Consider the following 19,094-nt stretch of genomic DNA (forward strand, 5'->3'; position numbering starts at 1 on the left):
GAATAGACAAAACCCGGTCGGATCTTAACCAGATGATAAGTTATCTCGCAGAGGACAGTCATTACACCATCAGAATTAAATGATAAGATTCCAATTACCTGCTAATTTAAACCACCGGTCAAATATGAGTAGTAAAGGACGATGGGAGTCTGCCTGAAAGGATTTCATGTAATAATAGTCTTCTGCAGGCAAAAAGGAAATTGAGAAAACCTCAGACATTAAATAGGGCACTGTAAATGATCTGCCTTGATAAAAAAAAAAAAAAAAAAAAAAAAAAAAAAAGAAACCCAAAAACTGCTTCTTATCTATGTCAGGCAGAATATAAAATTTCTGCTTCTGCTCACCAAGATGATGAATGAAAAATAGTGGTGTTTTTAAACATCTGAAGAACACTTGGATTTACAAGCACACTCCTTAGACTGTATCAGACATTTTGTTTTTAAAGGCTAATCAGTCTCTTGCTGCGGTTCTCCAAATAATCTAATGTGAATCCATATGGCCGAGCTTGTCCTCAACCAAACAGTGGGAGGTCTTGTCCTCTAATTAATCTGGCTTGTCTCCCTGCTTACACACTGGATCAGTTTGCAGGACTGCTGCATTATTCAGCATAGCCGTGGGTGAGAGAGGAAGTCTGTGGTCTGGAGTCACCTTACTCTGGGCAGAGCAAGACAGTTGGAGAAGGATGAGAGAAATAGAGAGAGAGACGGAGAAATGAAAGGAGCGGGAGTGGAGTCGCGGTTGGGGGAGGTGAAGGTAGGACACAGAGAAAGAGGGGAGGTATGATGAAAAGGAGGAAAAGGAAAGAAATAAGGTAGGAGATTAAAAAAAGGGACAGATCAAATGGTTGATGTGGTTCAAGGCTAAGCGAGCTGCTAACAGACCACAGCCGTACGAGAAACCACAGGAGGGTCAGGAGCTTATAGACAGGAAGTCTCTGTCCAGCTGTCAGTTCTCCCCTACTGCTGACAAACCTATCATAAAACCACACAGGTTTTTTTTTCTTTGCTCTGTTCACATTTTAGACCAATGATGACTGCCGAAAACATGCAAAAGCATTGAAACAGAATACATAGCTTCTCTGAGATTGGTAAAGGCTTTTCTCAACATCTTATTATCACTTTTGCAACAAAAACACAATTACATCTGTTTCCCCCTAGCACTTTTTTTTTTTTTTTTTTTATTGTTGATCATTGTTATTCTTCAGAACAAATCCCCTTCCCAACCCATAATACAGCTGTCATCTCCCTCTCTCTCTCATTAAATATACATCTTGCCACACAAATACAATGGTCAAAAACACAGTAGTCTTGTTCCATTGGTTCAACGTCATACAGAAACACTCAGGAGAAAACAATGGCACTCTCACAGCAGTTGCCGCCACTCAGAGAGCAGTCATAATAAAAGCTTTGGAATGGTAAAAGTACAATGCACTCACACCGTTTTGGCGGCTGAAACACACAATGGTTGAAATAAATGACATGGATCTGAATATTTTGAAATGAACTAAATTAAATGTCCGTGGAGAAGAAGGAAATGCAAAGCAGACAATGGATTCAGACATGCTTTGACGGTCGGAGGACCTGTTTTACTGAGAGAGCTGGGATTAATAGTCAGGGAGACGTTCATACTTGGTGGTTACAGTTCTGGCATAAACTCACAAAATGGTCATTTACAGCACATTCAGCTTTGTGGTTACTTTGTGGTTACTTACTGTACGTCTTTACTCTGGGCAAACATATAGTATATTATTCACATAATATTCACATAACAGAAATATACATCTATATATACACATTCCTTCCACCCTCGAGACCAAGTGTCCAGGCACTTCCTGTTAAAAATCCAGTGATTCTGCGATAGAATACTGTCTAGACTGTAGCTACCTCATCTTTGTCCTGTACAAAAACAAGCTGCACTGTCAGGTGAAAGTGTGGGACCCTGGTGATATAGGTAAACTGTTTGATTCCTCCTATCCCGGTGCTCCCGCCTGGATCAGATTGTGAACTGCAAACCAGCGACAGAGTATGCATGTCTAGCTGCCATATCGGTGGGGGTTTTTTTGTGGTTTTAAAGGTCTCCCTCCCTGTTTATTAGGGCAGGATCTTCCAGGTTTAAGGTGGAGGAGAGAGGGCGGCTGTCTCAGAACATCTGCTTGAAGTCAAACCTTTCCCGTCTTAAGACACCCCAAACATTTGCACCTAAAGGAGTGTCAGAAAAAAATGGCTGCACACAACATTTTTTGATGGGTACTAAGTGTGGACTGGCATACACATTGTCTTGTTTCTGAAACAAAAAATGTGAAGAGGATTGCTTCTTGCCGGTATGTCAGGGTCCTTTTCCGTCCTGATGTAGATCAGTACAGTGGATCACACATGCCAAACTGCCTATGAGTTGTTTACATTGATTCAGACATTAACAGTTTCAGTAAGTCACAAAAGTCTCCAGACATTGGCCAGAAAGTGGAAAATAGGCTTCTTCGCTTGCCAAGTTTCTAATACTGAACAGCAGGGCCAGTAGGCAATGTCTTACTGCTTCTCGCCACTAAAAATATCTTATCAATTTTATTTTATAATAAAAATGACCACCAGTGTGAAAACACCAATGTGTTCAATAGAGACAGTCCATTAGTGAGTGGTGACGCACTGCTAATGCCCCTTTTTATTTTTATTCTTTTTCTACATTTTACTCACTGTATGCCACTAGCACACAACATCTAGCGTTCATGTCAAAATTGTCAAAATTAACCTCAAAGGGTTATTATAAAATTCAACTGGCTTAACTTGCTTCTACAATTTGCAACCAAATGAAGAGGCTTCACTTTTTGACAACAAAGGAGTAAGTGGGTTACAGATTAAAAGTGCCTTAAAACCTGTAACACAGTACTGGATTGGACACTTCACCACAGCATTATGGAACATGTTTCACACACCACTACTATGGCATGTCAGTACATTTTCTGACAGTTTCTCTGCTCCTGTACTTTCCCACTGGGTATAAAATACAAACAATCACTTTGGAGCAAGAACATTAGCTGATGCATTACATATGTTTGTAGGCATATATCAAGATGAAGCAGTAGAACAAGGTGAAGAGGATTCAAGTCAGTCAGTGGGATTGGCACTGTGACAATAATGAGACAGGAAACTTCCATGGCGGCACCAGGCCCAGTGCTCTATGTGGTCCCTGGAAACCTCCACCTATACAGTATAGCACACATGGTAACCCAACACAAACATGGCAAAATACAACACACTGCTTTACTGTACATTTTATGCATCAATACTGTTGATGACTGAGCTGGAATATCCTAATGTTGTAGGTAAGTTGCTGAAACCTCTGTTGCTGCTTGTTTACTAGTACAGTATGAAGACCTTTGAGATTTGTTCAGTGATTTGAATCAATAGCTCCTGTCAGGGGAGAATAAGGCAGTTTATGGTATGGTAGATAAGTCTTGCCTCATCCACAGTGAACTGTTGTTGTAGCTCTTAGAGAGAAGAAAATGCTTCCGTGTATAGTTAATGCTGTTTTGTAGCTCTGGAAATATATCCAGCCCCTTGAATGAAAGGATGAAACGAAACCAAGGTGACCCTTCTTCAGAGAGAACAGGTCCACTGCAGCCCAGAATGCTGCTACAGAAATCCTTAGCACAAAAGAGCTCTAAGTCCAGAGGCAACAAGGACTGGAAAAAGCACAAAAAAATATCAAAAGAGATAAACATCACCACCAAGGAGGAAATCATAGCTGTACATTAAAGGTTAAAAGAACCTTGACCATGTGTTTTTTTTTTTTTTCCTCTTCATCCTTTGCTGTCCTTCCAAATCCAAAGTCCACAGGTCCAAACATTAAAGCGGATGGTCACTGCGTGGCCCCAAACAAAATCACCAACGCATGGGATACATCAGCTATGATAAACATGTTGCTATCTCCCTTCAAAGCAGTCCAAGTACTCCAGAATGAGGTCGTAGCAAAATCGATACTGGTCCTGAGGAAGAATACAATACACACAGATTGGTAACAGAAATCACAGGAACAACAGCATAAATTTTCATGAGATATCAAGCCACATTGCTTATTCAAATGTACAAGTACACAATGCACAGTGTAGGGTTGATTTAAGTGAGAACCCAAAAGACTCAACTTGTAGAGCAAGTTGGACCACTGATGAGAAGCATGTAGGCTCAACCATCAGATAGCTCATTACATACTTTTTGTCTTTTGCATCTAAATTCACCCATTCATTTTCCAAACCATTTAACCTAGTTAGAAGCCCGTCCCAAGCCTATTCCCTTTGGCGGTGCTGGAGCCTATCCCAGCGCTCAGTGGGCAGAGGGCAGGGGAACACCCTGGACAGGTCGCCAGTCTATCACAGTGCAAACAGACAAACAAGCACATTCACACCCTGAGGCAATTTAAAATCTCCAATTTACCTGCATGTCTTTGGACTGTGGGAGGAAACAGAAGCTCCCAACGGAAACCCAAGCAGACAAAGAGAGAACATGGATGCAACAGTGCTAACCACTGTGCTGCCCTGAATCTAAATGTCAGTGTCAATTAAACTGTCCCATGGAAATTTTGTATAATGTGCCCTTAAATTATGTTTAAAAATTAGGACAACTTCACTTACACACTGCCACCTATGCACATTCATCCAAGCTTGCATGCACACCTCGATGGGAAATTTCCATCTCATTGATAGAAAGTTGTGATTGCTATAAGGTGGCCACAGCAAGTCCAAAGAAGCATCCCACAAGCCTCTATGACATGAGTTATGAAAGGGGACGTGGTAAAATGGTGTGTGTGTCTATGTGTGTATGTGAATGTCTGTCCATTTTGTGTGTGTGTATGTGTGTGTGTGTGTGTGTGTGTGTGTGTGTGTGTGTGTGTGTGTGTGTGTGTCCTTTTACAAAGTTTGGCCATGTAACGTGAATCTGTTTTGAAGTTCTGTGCCTTTTTGCAGTAGGTGACTCCTATTGCCACCCCCTTTAAGCCAAATGGCATGAACACAAACACACCTTCACTCACACACTTGACCTTCATGCCAAATTTCAGCCTCCTCGGGCAAAAACTGTGGCTGCCAGAACGGTGGGGAAATTTTTGTGGACCAACCACCCGGCAGAGTGAGCTATGTATTTGCCGGTCTTCTTACCAGAGACTCCACCATGTTGGGTTTGGAATTGCGTAGCGTCTTGACAGCATAGAAGACGTCCACCATGTTCTGGTACTGGATCATCTCAAGCAGTATGGTGCAGGCACAGAAGGTCCCACTGCGGCCACCACCATTCCTGTGCAGGTAAATAAGTGATAAGTGAAGAGAAGCTTCCTGTAAAGAGTGGTTAGAAACAAAGTCTAGTTTTGGACAAAATCCTAAAGCAATCCAGAACCTTATGTAGATCATATCTGAAATCACATCATATCGTATGCCCCTTGTTTGTTTTAAGCCCCTAATGACCTCTTCCTGACTTCTTCCTGAAACAGTTCATCTCAGAAAGTGATGTGAAAGATGGTTATGGGGGAGGGAAGAGGTGGACAGCCAAAATGAATAAGACAACAAAGACCTCTCTGTAATACAATACCAGAGTTAGTTGCTGCCCACAGTAGACCTCAAGTATGAAGCTAGGATAGGATAGGATGAACTTTATTAATCCCCACGGGGGAAACTCGTTTGTCAACATAGACCAAAAAATAAAAGACACAATATGACAGCAAAGACACAGACTTGATATACACAATATGTCATCCACACAGTAGATAACACCAGGCAGAGTCACTGAAGGGAAGCACATAGTTCCACTGCAACATCAATAAGAGGGACAATAACAAGCAAGTTCTACTGATAATAAGTTAAAAAAAAAAAAAAAAAAAACGGTTATAAAAGTATGTAGACAATAACAACAACATACGTAATCGCCACATACAGAGAATCATTGTTGGAGAAGACATTGCATCAACATTGTTCACTAAACAGCCTAATTGCTACAGAAACAAAAGACATCCTCATCCTTTCAGTGGAGCATTTTGACGACAGAAGCTGGTTTCTCCTCTTATGCTTCATGAAGATACTGTGCAAAGAATGAACAACCCAGGAGAAATCACTCCAAATCTTCCCTCTGCTTCTCTGCTCCAGGATGGTCTCTACAGAATCTGGAGTCAGGCCAATAATAGATCCTTCCTTCTTGATCAACGTATTGATCCTGTTCCTATCCTCAGCCATAATGCTGCCACCCCAGCGGACAGGAGCATAAAAGCATTAGCTATTCATACTGTGGGCATAATTCCATTACTTTTCTCTATTTTCACAACTGGCAGCACTATATATACCCTCCAGCCTCTGAATGTATTTCAGTGGGATGAAATAGTGCTGTATGGCCAGTGCAAAATATGTGTAATCTGATAACCCTGATTTAGTGCTCCTACTTCCTCTCAAAAGACAAGACATTTGATACAATTCATATGTGCACAAAATATCTTGATACAGAAGGGGTCACATGAGAAATGCAGTAGGAACAAAAAAAAAAAAAGGAGAGAAACAGGCACATGGTGTGGCATTTGCCCAGAAATATTGTTTTGGACATCATAAATGAAAGGCAATATCAATGAACTACTGGAGGACAATCCACTTCCTCTCTCTTGAGGCAACCCTAGGGAACTTGGGCACTGAAGCCTCGGCAGCCAATACAAGCAATATTAAGGTAATCAATCGTCGTCAGTGCTTTGGCAGTCTAGGATTTACTGTCGTGAGAACCAACGCATTCTGTATTAAGTCATAATTGATTTCATCTCCATAATCTCTTTCCTGGTTGTCGTGGGTAACACTGTGTGACAGCGCTGAGTGATGTGCTTTTGGATGGGGGCGGTGGGGGTGAACGTGTGATGGGTTGGCAATGAGCTGGACGGCCTATTCATATTCATCAGCAGGCGTGCGCTCTGGGGGCTTATGACAACAGAAGAGTTACAGCACACTACACCACACCACACAACACCACACTGCACTACACCACACCACATTACATCACGCTGCGCTACACAAATTTGCAAAATATTATACAATAATGTGGCACACTACTTCGCACTGCGCCACACCACACCATGCCACCACAGACACAAGTCAGACTTTGGCTAAAAACCTACCAGTTAATAGCTTTAACCATGATTCAACAGACATTTTTGTGATACTACCTACTTTGAATAACCTTTGGTTTTAAATGTCAAATAGGCTTTTAAATGTCAATCTTTAACAAGGGCATTTCACTGTTTAAGAACTTTTCAGAGAGAGACAGAAAGTGTATGGCTGCCTTGTCTCCTTGTCCTTATTAATCTATGTGATGTGTGTTGAAGGCAGGTTACTCACAGGCAGTGGACAACGGTGCGTCCCTCTCCACACTCCCTTTGCCACTTGTGCACTTGAGCCAGCAGGTTGAGGAAGGCCTTCTTGGAATCAGGCACGTCGCGATATGCTGACCAACGCAGGAACTGGAACTGACACACCACCAGCTGGCCCTCTTGGAGCTTAAGATACAATGGAAGACATAAAACACATGGGAATCTGAGTTTATGTGTCTGTGTGATAGCGTGCACATGCGTTCACGCATTTGTTTTCAAGTGTCTGCACGTATGCGTGTATCTGTTAGGTGCAGGAGTCTCAGGATTTCTGCATGTGCCAGTTAACACCCGTGTTTGAGCGCTCCCCAGGCTGGGACTGGCTGTCTCAGCTGTGCTCACTCAGCAGTGTGACTCCGAGATTTATGGGTCTGCTGGTGTGAGTGGGACCTGAGCTGTGTGTGAGAGGGGTCCCTGTGTGTTCATAGCCTTGCCTCGTAGAATTTCACCTAATACTTAAGGAGCAGTGGAGAACTGTAAGTCATGCAAATTGGGCTGGCGAAGACACCCAACGATGCATAGAGGAATTGCCTTAGTGGAGATGGGATTTACACAATGTACTTTTTTTGTACTACTCTTACACCCCTGCATACATATGCTTACAATGCATTTCTTTTGACTTTTACTCCCTACCCTTGTATATCATTGCCACACACAGGAAAGCATGTACTGAGAAAGAGGGAGAGAGAGAGGGGGGGGGTTCTGTATTATTTTCTATGAACTGATTCGCCCCAGGCCACGTAAGATGTCTTCTCCTTGACAGTGCCGTCCAATGAGTAGAAAAAGGTGGCACAGGTAGAGAGGGGAATGACAAGGGCAGCCGGCAGAGGAGGTGAGGATGCCAATCAAGAGAGGAAGTTCTGGGCTTGCCTGTCGCACTGCTTATGCTGGCAGCAGACCAGCATACGCATACAGATTTCTACAGTAATTGCTTGACTGTGATCCTGTGCAGAATGTGTGCATGTGCTTATGCAAATTCCCGCGCACATGAAAACACATCTGCAAATACACAGACAATCGAGACAATGAAGTGCATTTTTGTACACAATGTGGTCACAATGACTACCTCATGCACATGCACCCGCTTGGAGACAAAGTGGTTTTTCCTCTGAGAAAAACAAAACAAAACACTGACATCCCCTCTGCTCCCTGTGCTGCGACAGAGCTGTCAGTGCCTTCATTTGGCTCTTTCACGCAGTCTATTTCACGAGTTCTGCCTAATTCTCAACATGTCAGATACTTCATTTAAATGTGCGATATGGTTTATGAACAAATCAAAAGGGAGAGTGTGCTTTGCAGCCTCAAAGAATATCCAACAGCTGAAAATATGGCATGCATTATGATAAAAGTCTCTTCTTTAGTATGCCAACAGACACATGAGAGGGTGATGCCTATTTAGGTAATGACAAGAGAAAACTGACAAAAGGAGAAGCTGACCTTTATTGCATGCATGTCAATGGACTTATCATACATATGTTCCATAATATGGAGAGGTTTTAGAATATATATCCCTCCTATGGAAATGCCTTATGGGAACAATGGTTGTGTTTGTTCAATTTTCTGGACTACTGAATATAACACTGCGTGTGTTGGAATATGTATAATATGGCTTAAGAATAAATTATTTAACAATCCACCAGTATATTCTGCACAATTCTCCAGGCTAAAGTTTTAAGTTTATTTACATGACATCTTCAACCCATAAGACATACACTGGAGAAGTGCTGTATGCATAAGAAGCCAGTATAGATGGATAATGATGTAGAGGCACTGTGGGGTGAAGCCTTCGGCCTTTTAGTGGCCCACATACTTACAATTGCAAGACAAAAAATTTTAGGGGTAAGTGTTATTTATCATCATGGAAAAACTCCAAATAGTCATCAACATAATAGTCAAAAATGCTTTATAGGATGTAAATTACAAGAGGCAGCTCTAATCTGGGTAAAATATTACTCCTAAATTTCCTTTGAGGAACAGCCACAGGATTCCTAATTATGCTGAAGTTATTTCAAGTGCAATACTATAGTGCTGACATTCCTTGGACAGGCTATTTTGAAGCATAAGGACTCACTCTTGTGACGTTCTTGACCCGAAACAGACGAGTGATGACATCTTCATCTGCTGACATGGACAGAAACTCCACTTCCATTGGCCCATACTGCTGTAAGCCGGGCTCTGGCCAGTACTGGACACATGGCTGCAGGCCGAGGAGAGAGGAGGTCAAAGACGGAAAGGGAGATTATTTGAACAGTGATGAAATACATGGCACACACAGGACGTGAACTAATGTCTACCTCTGTAACTATGGCCAAAGAACTGCAATAGGTGACCTCAAAAAGAGAATTTATTCAACTTTCATTCAAGCACAACAATTTCCCACACATTCATTGGGGAATGCACCGAACAATCTAGGATTATCACATATGAGAGCACTTTAAGTAGATCAGATGATGAAATTAAGCAAGTGGGAAAGAAAGCGTCTGTATGAAAAGGTGGGGGTTGTTGGGGGGGTGTAGGCAGGTATTGTGTGTGTACTGTATACAAGAAAAAGAGAATGGAGTAGACATGTAGCAAAAAGAGGGACACAGAACACTCCAGTGTCAACAACTATTTAACACAAGATCTTACAATAAAAAAAAACTTTAAACGGTAATATCTTGATTTTTAGGCCACAATCAAAACCACAATCTTGGACTGTACAGATTTAAAAAAAAAAAAAAAAAAAATGATAAAGGGGAGTGGATACAAAGTGCATTTGAATGTGGGTACCTACAATTTCTTTCTTATTTTTATCAGATGAATGTTTGCAGCATGTCACAAAATGATGCACAGAGAAGGCCACAGAAATACCCAACTTGTTATTACACTAATACTGCATTATTACCCCATGTTAACTTAGCCTGTCATGGATTTTTAAGGTCATGGAGACGATTTACTGAATTGACTGGTTATATTTCAGGATCCAATCATAATTTATGCCAGTTTTAAATGTAGTACTCTCTTTTGAAAAAATGTCCGCCCGGTGTAGAACATCATCATCTCAAAGTATCTGCAGCAACAGACATTGATGGACGAGCTGCATCAAGCCAGACAGGCACAGACAGGATAATACCAGAAATCAGATCAAAAAGAAATATCAAAAATTGCCACTTTGGGGGAAAAATAATATTTAACTATTTGGCTGTACAGAACAACAAATCATTTTGAGACAGATTGTGAAATGATTAAACTGAATATGGAGTGCAACTTTATCTTTCAAATACACAGATAAACGTTCTATTTAGAGTGCAATGTATTTCATATTGAAAGAGTGCATTATAGACAAGTAAATGTGAGGCTAGAAAATAACAGTAATTGATCACGCAGAAAACATAATAGAAGCATGAAAACAGGACTATCATGTGACGCATTTCGAAGAGGCACAATTGTTCCCGAATCTAACACATCAAATTGGAGCTCCACTACAACGTGAACTACAAAAAAAAAAAAAAAAAAAAAAAAAAAAGTCTTTATCTTTATGGAGCTTGAGACACTAAATAATGCAGCTCCCTTTCTGTAGAGATAATATACTTTTACAAGATAGTAAATAGGCTTTTCTGGTATGTATTTGTGTCTAATCAATACTAAATCTTTCTCTCAGGGCAAGAATTGATAAACTGTGCGCACAAATTTTAAAACTGTGAGTATGGATTGCTAAATGGCAAGCATCGGTTTCAAAACACAGAGTATGGATTTCCACATCATTTTTTTTTCACCAGCAAAAGAAAATCTTCTAAGGAAGCCCGAACTATCCGATTTTACAACCAAGCAAGCTTTGGCCACTTAATCTACAGTAGAGTAAGCATGAGCTTTTCCATGGCTGCGATACAAAGTTGTTCACCTTTCACAAGATTTATATCAAACCTCTGCTACCCTGCTGGTTCCACCATTACAAACTCATCTTGCATGCCCAAGCTCTGCTCATACCCACAGAACTTAATTTTAAATTATAGTAAGGATCTCAGATATGTAATTCAATCTAAGGGTATATTCATCCAAATATGGAATCTTGGGTCTGAATATTTCATTCAATATAAGCATCCTCTAGCATCAATGAAAGGTTGGAACACGTACATACAGAATATTTACACAATATTGTCATGCACCATGGAAGTTTGAGCTTTGAAGCTTCTTAAGGTGCAGATTTAAGGGAAAATCAGGGTGCAAAAGGCTCAAGTCTGAATTTATAAAAGCCCCAAAAGCTTGCAAGCAGGGGCATAAATGTCTAAAATGAAAAACCCAGGCTCTGTAAAAGCCATTATCTCCAAGGTCATTGGATACAAGCAATAGCTATCAGGTTTTCCAGATGATTTGCATGGTTCATGAGTTATTTCCTATACACTACTAACTGTTAGTGCAATACACCAAGCAGAAATCTAAATATGGCATGAACCTTGTGTGTGAAAAAGAGCAGGGATACCAGAGTGTACTGTAGAGAGAGAGACGTGCTCATGAGAAAAAGTGGAATGCCAACAAAAAGAATGTTGAGATGTGGGGAGGAGAGGCGAAAACTGGGGCGGGTGTTATCTAGTGATGCCTTGAGATCAATGTGGTCAGAGATCAAAGCTCCACAATATGGCATGAAGGAACTAATCCCAAGCACAGTAAGATACAGAAACTAAGGGAAGGCTGGGTATGGCAGGAGAAGTCCTAAGTAGATTTCAGATAGCCTCAAGTCTGAAAAAGGAAAAAATCTTGTACTACAAATACGTGTCTCTGTGTGAGTGAACTCAAACTTATTGCTACTTCTTTTTTGCTGCATTTTTTTTTCCTCACCACTGACAAATCAATGTCAGTATATCAGTATAGAAAAATGTGGTCTTACCCAGGCAGAGTTTGACTGGTTGAGTTGGTTGAGCATGACCACTGCGGTGCAGCCGTAGTCAAAAACGAGCCTCCAAAAGTCCGCCGTGGTGCCCGGGAGGGGGTGAGGGGTTACAATGAACGCAGCCGGCCGGTGGAAGCTATCGGTGAGAGCAGCGTTGATGTAGTTGTTGCTCTCCCCTTCTGTGGTAACCAGGAAGGCCAGGGCACGGTCAGGCGGCAGCACATCCATGCTGCGGTTCTTCTCCCGGTTTCTGGGTAGCAGAGCAATGCTGCACTCTTCCACATCAAGGTGAGGGGTCACAGAGTTTAGCGTCTGAAAATCAAGATATTTAAGGGTGAGGCGACAGGGAGGACGGGGTGAAATATAATCACAGAAAGCATTTAAAAGATGCAAGGAGTGAGGAGTGGTGAGACAGAAAAAAAGTTGTTGAGGAGGAACAAGAAGAGAGAGGAAGAGGAAGGGAAGATAGAGAACAAAGAGAATGCCAAGAATCCAATAAAGTTAATTGAAAGATTCTTTATTACTCTGAACATCATGTTGACAAACTGATTTAAAAGAGTTAAAATTAAATTAGGGCGGCTTCGTAATAAAAGAGAACGTAATGAAGTTTCACAAGGCTGGAAAAAAAACAACACTAACTCCAAAGGAAATATTGCACACCAATTGTCTTTGATGAACGCTCGGTTCATTCAGCTGTAATTGGATTAGACAACATGAAAAAAAATATTTGGATCGTTAATACATAGCATCAATAATAGATCTGTGACTTGCTGATCTCAGTACTACCGGTTGGCTGTATGGTCCCTCTGCACCGTGATATAGTAGGAGGCAAAAAGAGAGCTCATATTGGGCAGCAGAGAGGCTTTCAGGGGCAATGTCATATGGATAAGTTTACAAGATCAAAGCCAGGCACGTGACGTCTTCCTTTATGAAGAACCAAGAGTTTGTAATCAGAGTGTTGTGCGGCTTACCATTCCCCGAGCCCAAGCAATAAATCATCAAGTAATGAATCCATCATAATTCCTATGGAGTTTATGAGGATAAAACATAGTATAGAATTAAAGAGAGGCATGAGCCCATTCCAGTATTACTTTGAAATGCTAAACCCAGAATCAATGCGGCTGCTGGTTGCGGAGACAGTACTGCAGAGGGAGGGAGGGGGGGTACGGGGGGTGTACGAGGCAGGTAAAACATGTGGGCACACAGCTGGCTCTCTTCTCGCCTAATCAACATCTAATAAAATGCTCTGAGACTGCATTCCTGTAAACCATGCGGGGGATTTCAATGACAATCACACACTATCAAAAGTGAAAGGAAGGTAACACATGCGCATGCACAACAACTCACACTCACACACGCGAGCGCACACACACACACAGACGCACAGACAGATATACACGCATGCATGCACGCACGCACACACACACACACACACACACACACATATATCAAATTTTCAACCTAATTCTCTCTGCACTCTCTGTTGACTATGAAACCAGTGAGTATTTTTCCACCAGAAAGTGGTTGTAATCAATTAGTATTGTTTATCTATCCATCATACTACCAAGCAGACTGTTTTAACTGAAAAGCCACAGAGAATGGAACATGCGGAGATGCGAAGATAATACTCTGTACACGATGCCTCACCCATCACAGACTGCAAAACATCAACATGGAAACCTCCACATCCTTTGATGTCAATGCATCTGTGGATGTTAAATTGCAGTAGATGGGATTTTTGCCGGAACAAAAGGTAAGACTACATCCACGGAGCCCACATTAGTTTACCTGTTAGTTTCATAAATATTTAACATGATCGTTTTTAAGACACAGACAAGTCTGGCACAAAGCTACGCCACAGGCCTGTTAATCTCATATGAGCCATGTTGCAGCCTGAGGTCCCTCGAGCAGATTGTGGCTGTGCCAAAGTCCAGTTTAAAGGAACAGTTCCCCAAAAATACCAAAAATATATATTTTCCCACTTACCCCTTGTGAAATCGGTTTATCCAGAAAGTTGATGTGTGATTTAGTGAGTTTCAGGTCTGCAGCAGTCTTCCCTGGATTGGTATTCTTCAAACTGTCAAAGTTTCAAACTGTCAAAAATGTTCATGTGAAAAACGCAACATCCCTTTCAAAAAAACAATAACAGCCAGCACAGCACTTGGCAATGAAGAGCTCCATCAGGAACTATTGGCTGCCCAAGAACATGAACAAACTGTATCTATCAGCCCCTAATTCGTACTTGTTGGGGGCAGGTAGATCCAGTTTTCTGGTGGTCTGTGGCAAGAAGCTGTTCCCATAGAAACTCTTCGCTACAAAGGGCTGTGGATTATGACGGTTGTCCAACTCACTGTTTCTGGAAAAAGCTGTTGCAGAGGTTTTCACATGTAACTTTTTGATCTAAACAAAAGAATACCCTTCAGGTTTAGCTGATGACCCCATTGCATTGGGGTCAAGGGAGAGAGGGAAGACTGAGGCAGGCTGGAAAACTCCCCAAATCACACAGAAATCATTAATCCTTGCAGGGCAATAGGGCAATAATTTTGCAGGAAGGCACATTGAAGATGAAGTTGAAAATTTAAGATGATGAAATATAAACAGACTTCAGAGCAATGGCCAGGGAAGGGAGCGTGGGGGGGCACTGAATGTTGCAGACTCAACAGGCAATCAACAATGGTCCCTGGTTGACCTTCCCAATCACAGAATTCCATAAAGGATAAATGCCTGAATTTCAGGAGCTTAATTACAAAATCATCAAGTCAACAATATAAATATAACATGGATATGTAAGTACAATTCAACAACCCTATGTAAAAAATATAGCCGACAATCATAAACACAATCAACATAGTTAGCCAAAGTCAGCAGCATTGTGAAACACTGTCACAGCCATCACAATTATGATCTTCATCACTACCATTATCATCATCAAAGGACAACACCACCAGTACATTACCATTTTGGAAAGAGCAGTTTTGGCATTGATGCTGAGACTGATTTACAAAATTGTCATGGGGGCACGGGCATCATTTCAAAAGTGAAAGGGATGGAATGTTAAGGATTTTTATTTTATTTTAATATTATTATTATCATTATTATTATTATTTACATAGAAATGAGTCAGCAGGTTCATGTGACTTCTATTGTGTCTACATATGAACCCCCTGAAACCCAGGAGCTTGTTGTCAAGCTTTAATGTTAAAAGGATTAATTTCAATCTCTTAACAAAATTTCTTTTTCTTTCTTTTTTTTGGGGGGTGGGGTGGGTAATTATTTCAAATTGTCAAATGATCACTACAAATGTTTAAATGCTTGTGAGAGGTGTCTGAATGCAGCCTCAAGAAAAAAAAAAAAAAAGGTGAGGCGGTGGACTATTTTGTTAGAGGACAAATAATTTGTAAAATCACTGAGCATGTCCTTTGTTTTTGCCACATTTGGTTGCAGGAATGCCCCTTCACCCCAGCACACAAAATCATTCCCCCTCACTCTGTCGGTACTGCTGGTTAAAAAGTCAAGAATCCAGCCCAGAAGCTTTTTAAGAGCTGAGGGTTGACTTGTATTAAAAACAGCGGCAGAATCAACAAATAAAATTCCAGCCTGTGCTTCACTACCTTCTAGGTGAATAACAGGTTTGCCAGTGTCAGTAACATCTTCTACCCTTCATTTAGACATATGAGCAAGTCAAGTCAAATAAACTTTATTGTTATTCGTCCATTCATCCTCATAAAGTATTCTGTATGGCTGAATGAAATGTCATTCCTCATGGACCAAAGTGCTACAAATACAAAATGACAAAATGATATAAAACAAGACACAAACTGAAATATGAAGGTGTGCTGCATATGGCTACTGGCATTTAAGGCTCTGTACACACCTGTAGCGGGAATGAGTAGGACAAACTTAGGACAAACCATAGACATTTACACACAAACTAGTACCATTAAAAGGGGCTGGAGGGGTTGCTGCATCTGACCACGCCACCATCGTTTAAAGGGATAAAACTGCAGCGGGTCAAGAAGATTCTCTGTTTTTGTAAGGAGCTCTTTTTTTAAGCAGTGTTTCAAAACAAGTCATGACTAATCATGTCAGGGCAACTGGCCTGAACTCATTATCACTTTGGGGTGGTTGTGTTTGGCCTCTTGGATCCTAAGTTCCTAACTATGTACCGTTTACAAATTTTCAGCACTCTCTGTTGGTTGAGAGAATGCTGAAAATGTCATGAAAAATGGGACCTAGCTGCTCTGCACAAGAGATGAGCAGGCGGCGGCCTATATCGTCAGGCTCGGCGCTTTTCCACGCTTTGGAATGTTTAAACATGTGGACCACAGCAAGATCACCAAACAGGGTGGGACCACGGTTGGATAGGTTGGTTTACTGCTCTAGAATGACATTCCTGAGACCGGGGGTGTCAAACCTCAGGCAAAACTCGTTGAACTCTTGTCCAAGCTGTTTGTCACATCTAAAACCCTCCAGTACAAACTCCAAGTTCCTTTTCTCCCTTGTGCCAATGATAGTTTTCATACCATCCAAGGCAGAACCTAAATCGTTGTTCCCAAGTTCCCTCTCTATCGTTTCTTTGGAACTCTGTTTTGCTCTCCTTATTTCAGATTTCATTTCCTTTTTCAACCTGTTCAATTCTGAGAGGCTGCCCTCCAAAAATGTATGCCTATTTTTATTCAACAACAGCAATTCTGTCACCCATGGCTTAATATTTGGGTCCATCTTCACAATTTTATCAGGGATTGGATTGTCTACACAGAAGGAAACATGACAGCTGACAACATGTGGGAGGACAGATTGTATTTTGGATGAACTGTTCCTTTAAAAACAAAAGGCGAGCAGATTGTTGCCTTTTTTGTGCATTTAATACTGGTGTGAAGTGTTGCATGCTGTTTCATGTTCGGAGGTTCAAGTTTTGCTCATGTGGTTCAGTGCAGGTTTTGTATTTAAGTTAAATAAAACTTTATTTCAAAATGCTCAACTCAGCATGCTGACTGACCTGAAACTCTTCTCGTAACTGGGAGGAATTACTCTGGGAGTCGACTCGCAGCATCTCTTTGTAGGTGAGGGCAAACTCATTCACCAAGATGGCGGTCTCTCCACAGAGACAGGCCTCCAAAATGGCATCATGGATGAAGATGTACTGCTCCTGAGGGGAGGAAATGCAAACATGTGTACGCTCAGGTGTGTAGACGCCCAGATGTGGAGGCTGATTGGGTTAGTGAGAGTAAATGTATGGTATATAGATTGAAAAATCGCAACATTACAACAGAGGGGGATAGAACCAGGTTAAGAACATATGTACATTTCAAAAAATGAACAGGCAAGGTGAAAAATGGCAGAGAATTACCATAACCTGTCCTGTTCTGAATTAAACATGTGCAATACTGTTCAAAGTGTATCAAAGCCATTGGAGAATGAATAAATAATTCTAAATAAACAAACACTTGCGGTGTGCATTTAATTAGAGCACCCCTGCAAATAACTACAAATGTAATAAACAGCTAAGTCAATATTGGATTTACATAATAAGGGATGAATATGCAAATTATCTTCACATCTTAAGAACAGCACGTGCCTACGCAGCACATTGAGACACAATGTGAGCCTTATCTCTAAAACTACTGCATTGACCTTTACACAAGTCCCAGAGGGGGAGCGTGATAATACATTCCCCTCGTTCTCTGAATTCCCAAACAACATGGGGGGAAAACAAATGTTTGAAGGCCTAATTCTTCAGAACTTTTCCAGCGGAGCAAGTCTAGGTTACCATGTTACAGCTGGTAAGATTGTTCTCTATATTACTATGCAGGAACAATTTGGCTGCTAAGTTCAGCTGTCTGAATAGCAGAATAATTCAAGCTACACATACAGTTGTAATACAACCAATGCTCCGTAGGTCTGAACTGTATGCAAAGTGTTTTAGGATGTTTTGTGTGTGTGTGTGTGTGTGTGTGTGTGTGTGTGTGTGTGTGTGTGTGTGTGACCTGACCTCTGTCTGGATCATGTTGATGCGTCGGGAGCAGAGCGTTTTGACACAGTTGTAGATGTCCACCACACCTTCACACTCGGCCATGTCCAACATGACATCCAGCACGATGTAGCAGCCGGTGCGGCCGGCTCCCACGCTGCCACACACAAGACATCTTTCATGAGGAGTTGTTCACAGTCTTCAACACGTAACGTTAATGAATCTATTGAGCTGGTCAAAACATTTCACAAGTTAGTCAAAACAGAGTCAGTAATTTGAAGACGTGTCTGCTCATAAACTTGCCAAGATTCAAAAAGAGACTACTTGGGTAAATAATTTTAGCTTTCTTTAAAGGGAAGTGATGTGGAATGGCCATTAACCACCTACATGTGCTGTGTGCAGTAATGGAGGTAAATATTTTCTGTTGACAACAATGGTGTGCAATGTTTTGTAGCAGAGGAACAGAGAAAACAGGTGGCTGTAGTGTTTCCACAAAACATATGAGATGAAGCACACAGTATTACCAGGGGACACAAAAAACAAACAAACAAAAAAAACAATTACTTGTTGATTAACATTCATCAGCTAAACCTGTTCCTGCACAGCAGAGACAAGTTAATAACACATGGACTTAAGATATATCTTTTATCCATCTGCTGTCTGTCCGTCTGTCTATCTATACTAATGCTAATATAAGAACACCAATAATATTAATGACAATAATAATCCTACTGCTACTACTACTACTACTACTCCTACTCCTACTCCTCCTCCTACTACTACTACTACTACTAATAATAATAATAATAGTAAATAATAACAATAGTAATAATAAATTATTATTGTTGTTGTTGTTGTTGTTGTTGTTGTTGTGCAGTA

The 19,094-nt window shown here is 41.1% G+C and overlaps 1 protein-coding gene across 5 annotated transcripts in view; it reads right to left on the bottom strand.

Moving 5' to 3' along the window:
* Positions 1–2,008: 2,008 nt before the first annotated feature.
* The window catches only part of ptprub (protein tyrosine phosphatase receptor type Ub), a 157,380-nt gene continuing 140,294 nt past the window's right edge, over positions 2,009–19,094 (bottom strand). For all 5 annotated transcript variants that reach the window (XM_030073318.1, XM_030073315.1, XM_030073319.1 and 2 more), the window contains 7 exons: positions 18,237–18,372; positions 17,244–17,393; positions 12,242–12,556; positions 9,449–9,574; positions 7,349–7,506; positions 5,147–5,282; positions 2,009–3,982 (listed from right to left, as the gene is read on the bottom strand). In XM_030073318.1, the coding sequence (XP_029929178.1) occupies positions 3,920–3,982; positions 5,147–5,282; positions 7,349–7,506; positions 9,449–9,574; positions 12,242–12,556; positions 17,244–17,393; positions 18,237–18,372 (1,084 nt within the window). In that variant the 3' untranslated portion in view covers positions 2,009–3,919. The remainder of the gene's footprint in view (positions 3,983–5,146; positions 5,283–7,348; positions 7,507–9,448; positions 9,575–12,241; positions 12,557–17,243; positions 17,394–18,236; positions 18,373–19,094) is intronic.

This window comes from Myripristis murdjan, chromosome 16, assembly GCF_902150065.1.
Source record: "Myripristis murdjan chromosome 16, fMyrMur1.1, whole genome shotgun sequence".
In the NCBI taxonomy this organism is placed as follows: Eukaryota; Metazoa; Chordata; class Actinopteri; order Holocentriformes; family Holocentridae; genus Myripristis; species Myripristis murdjan.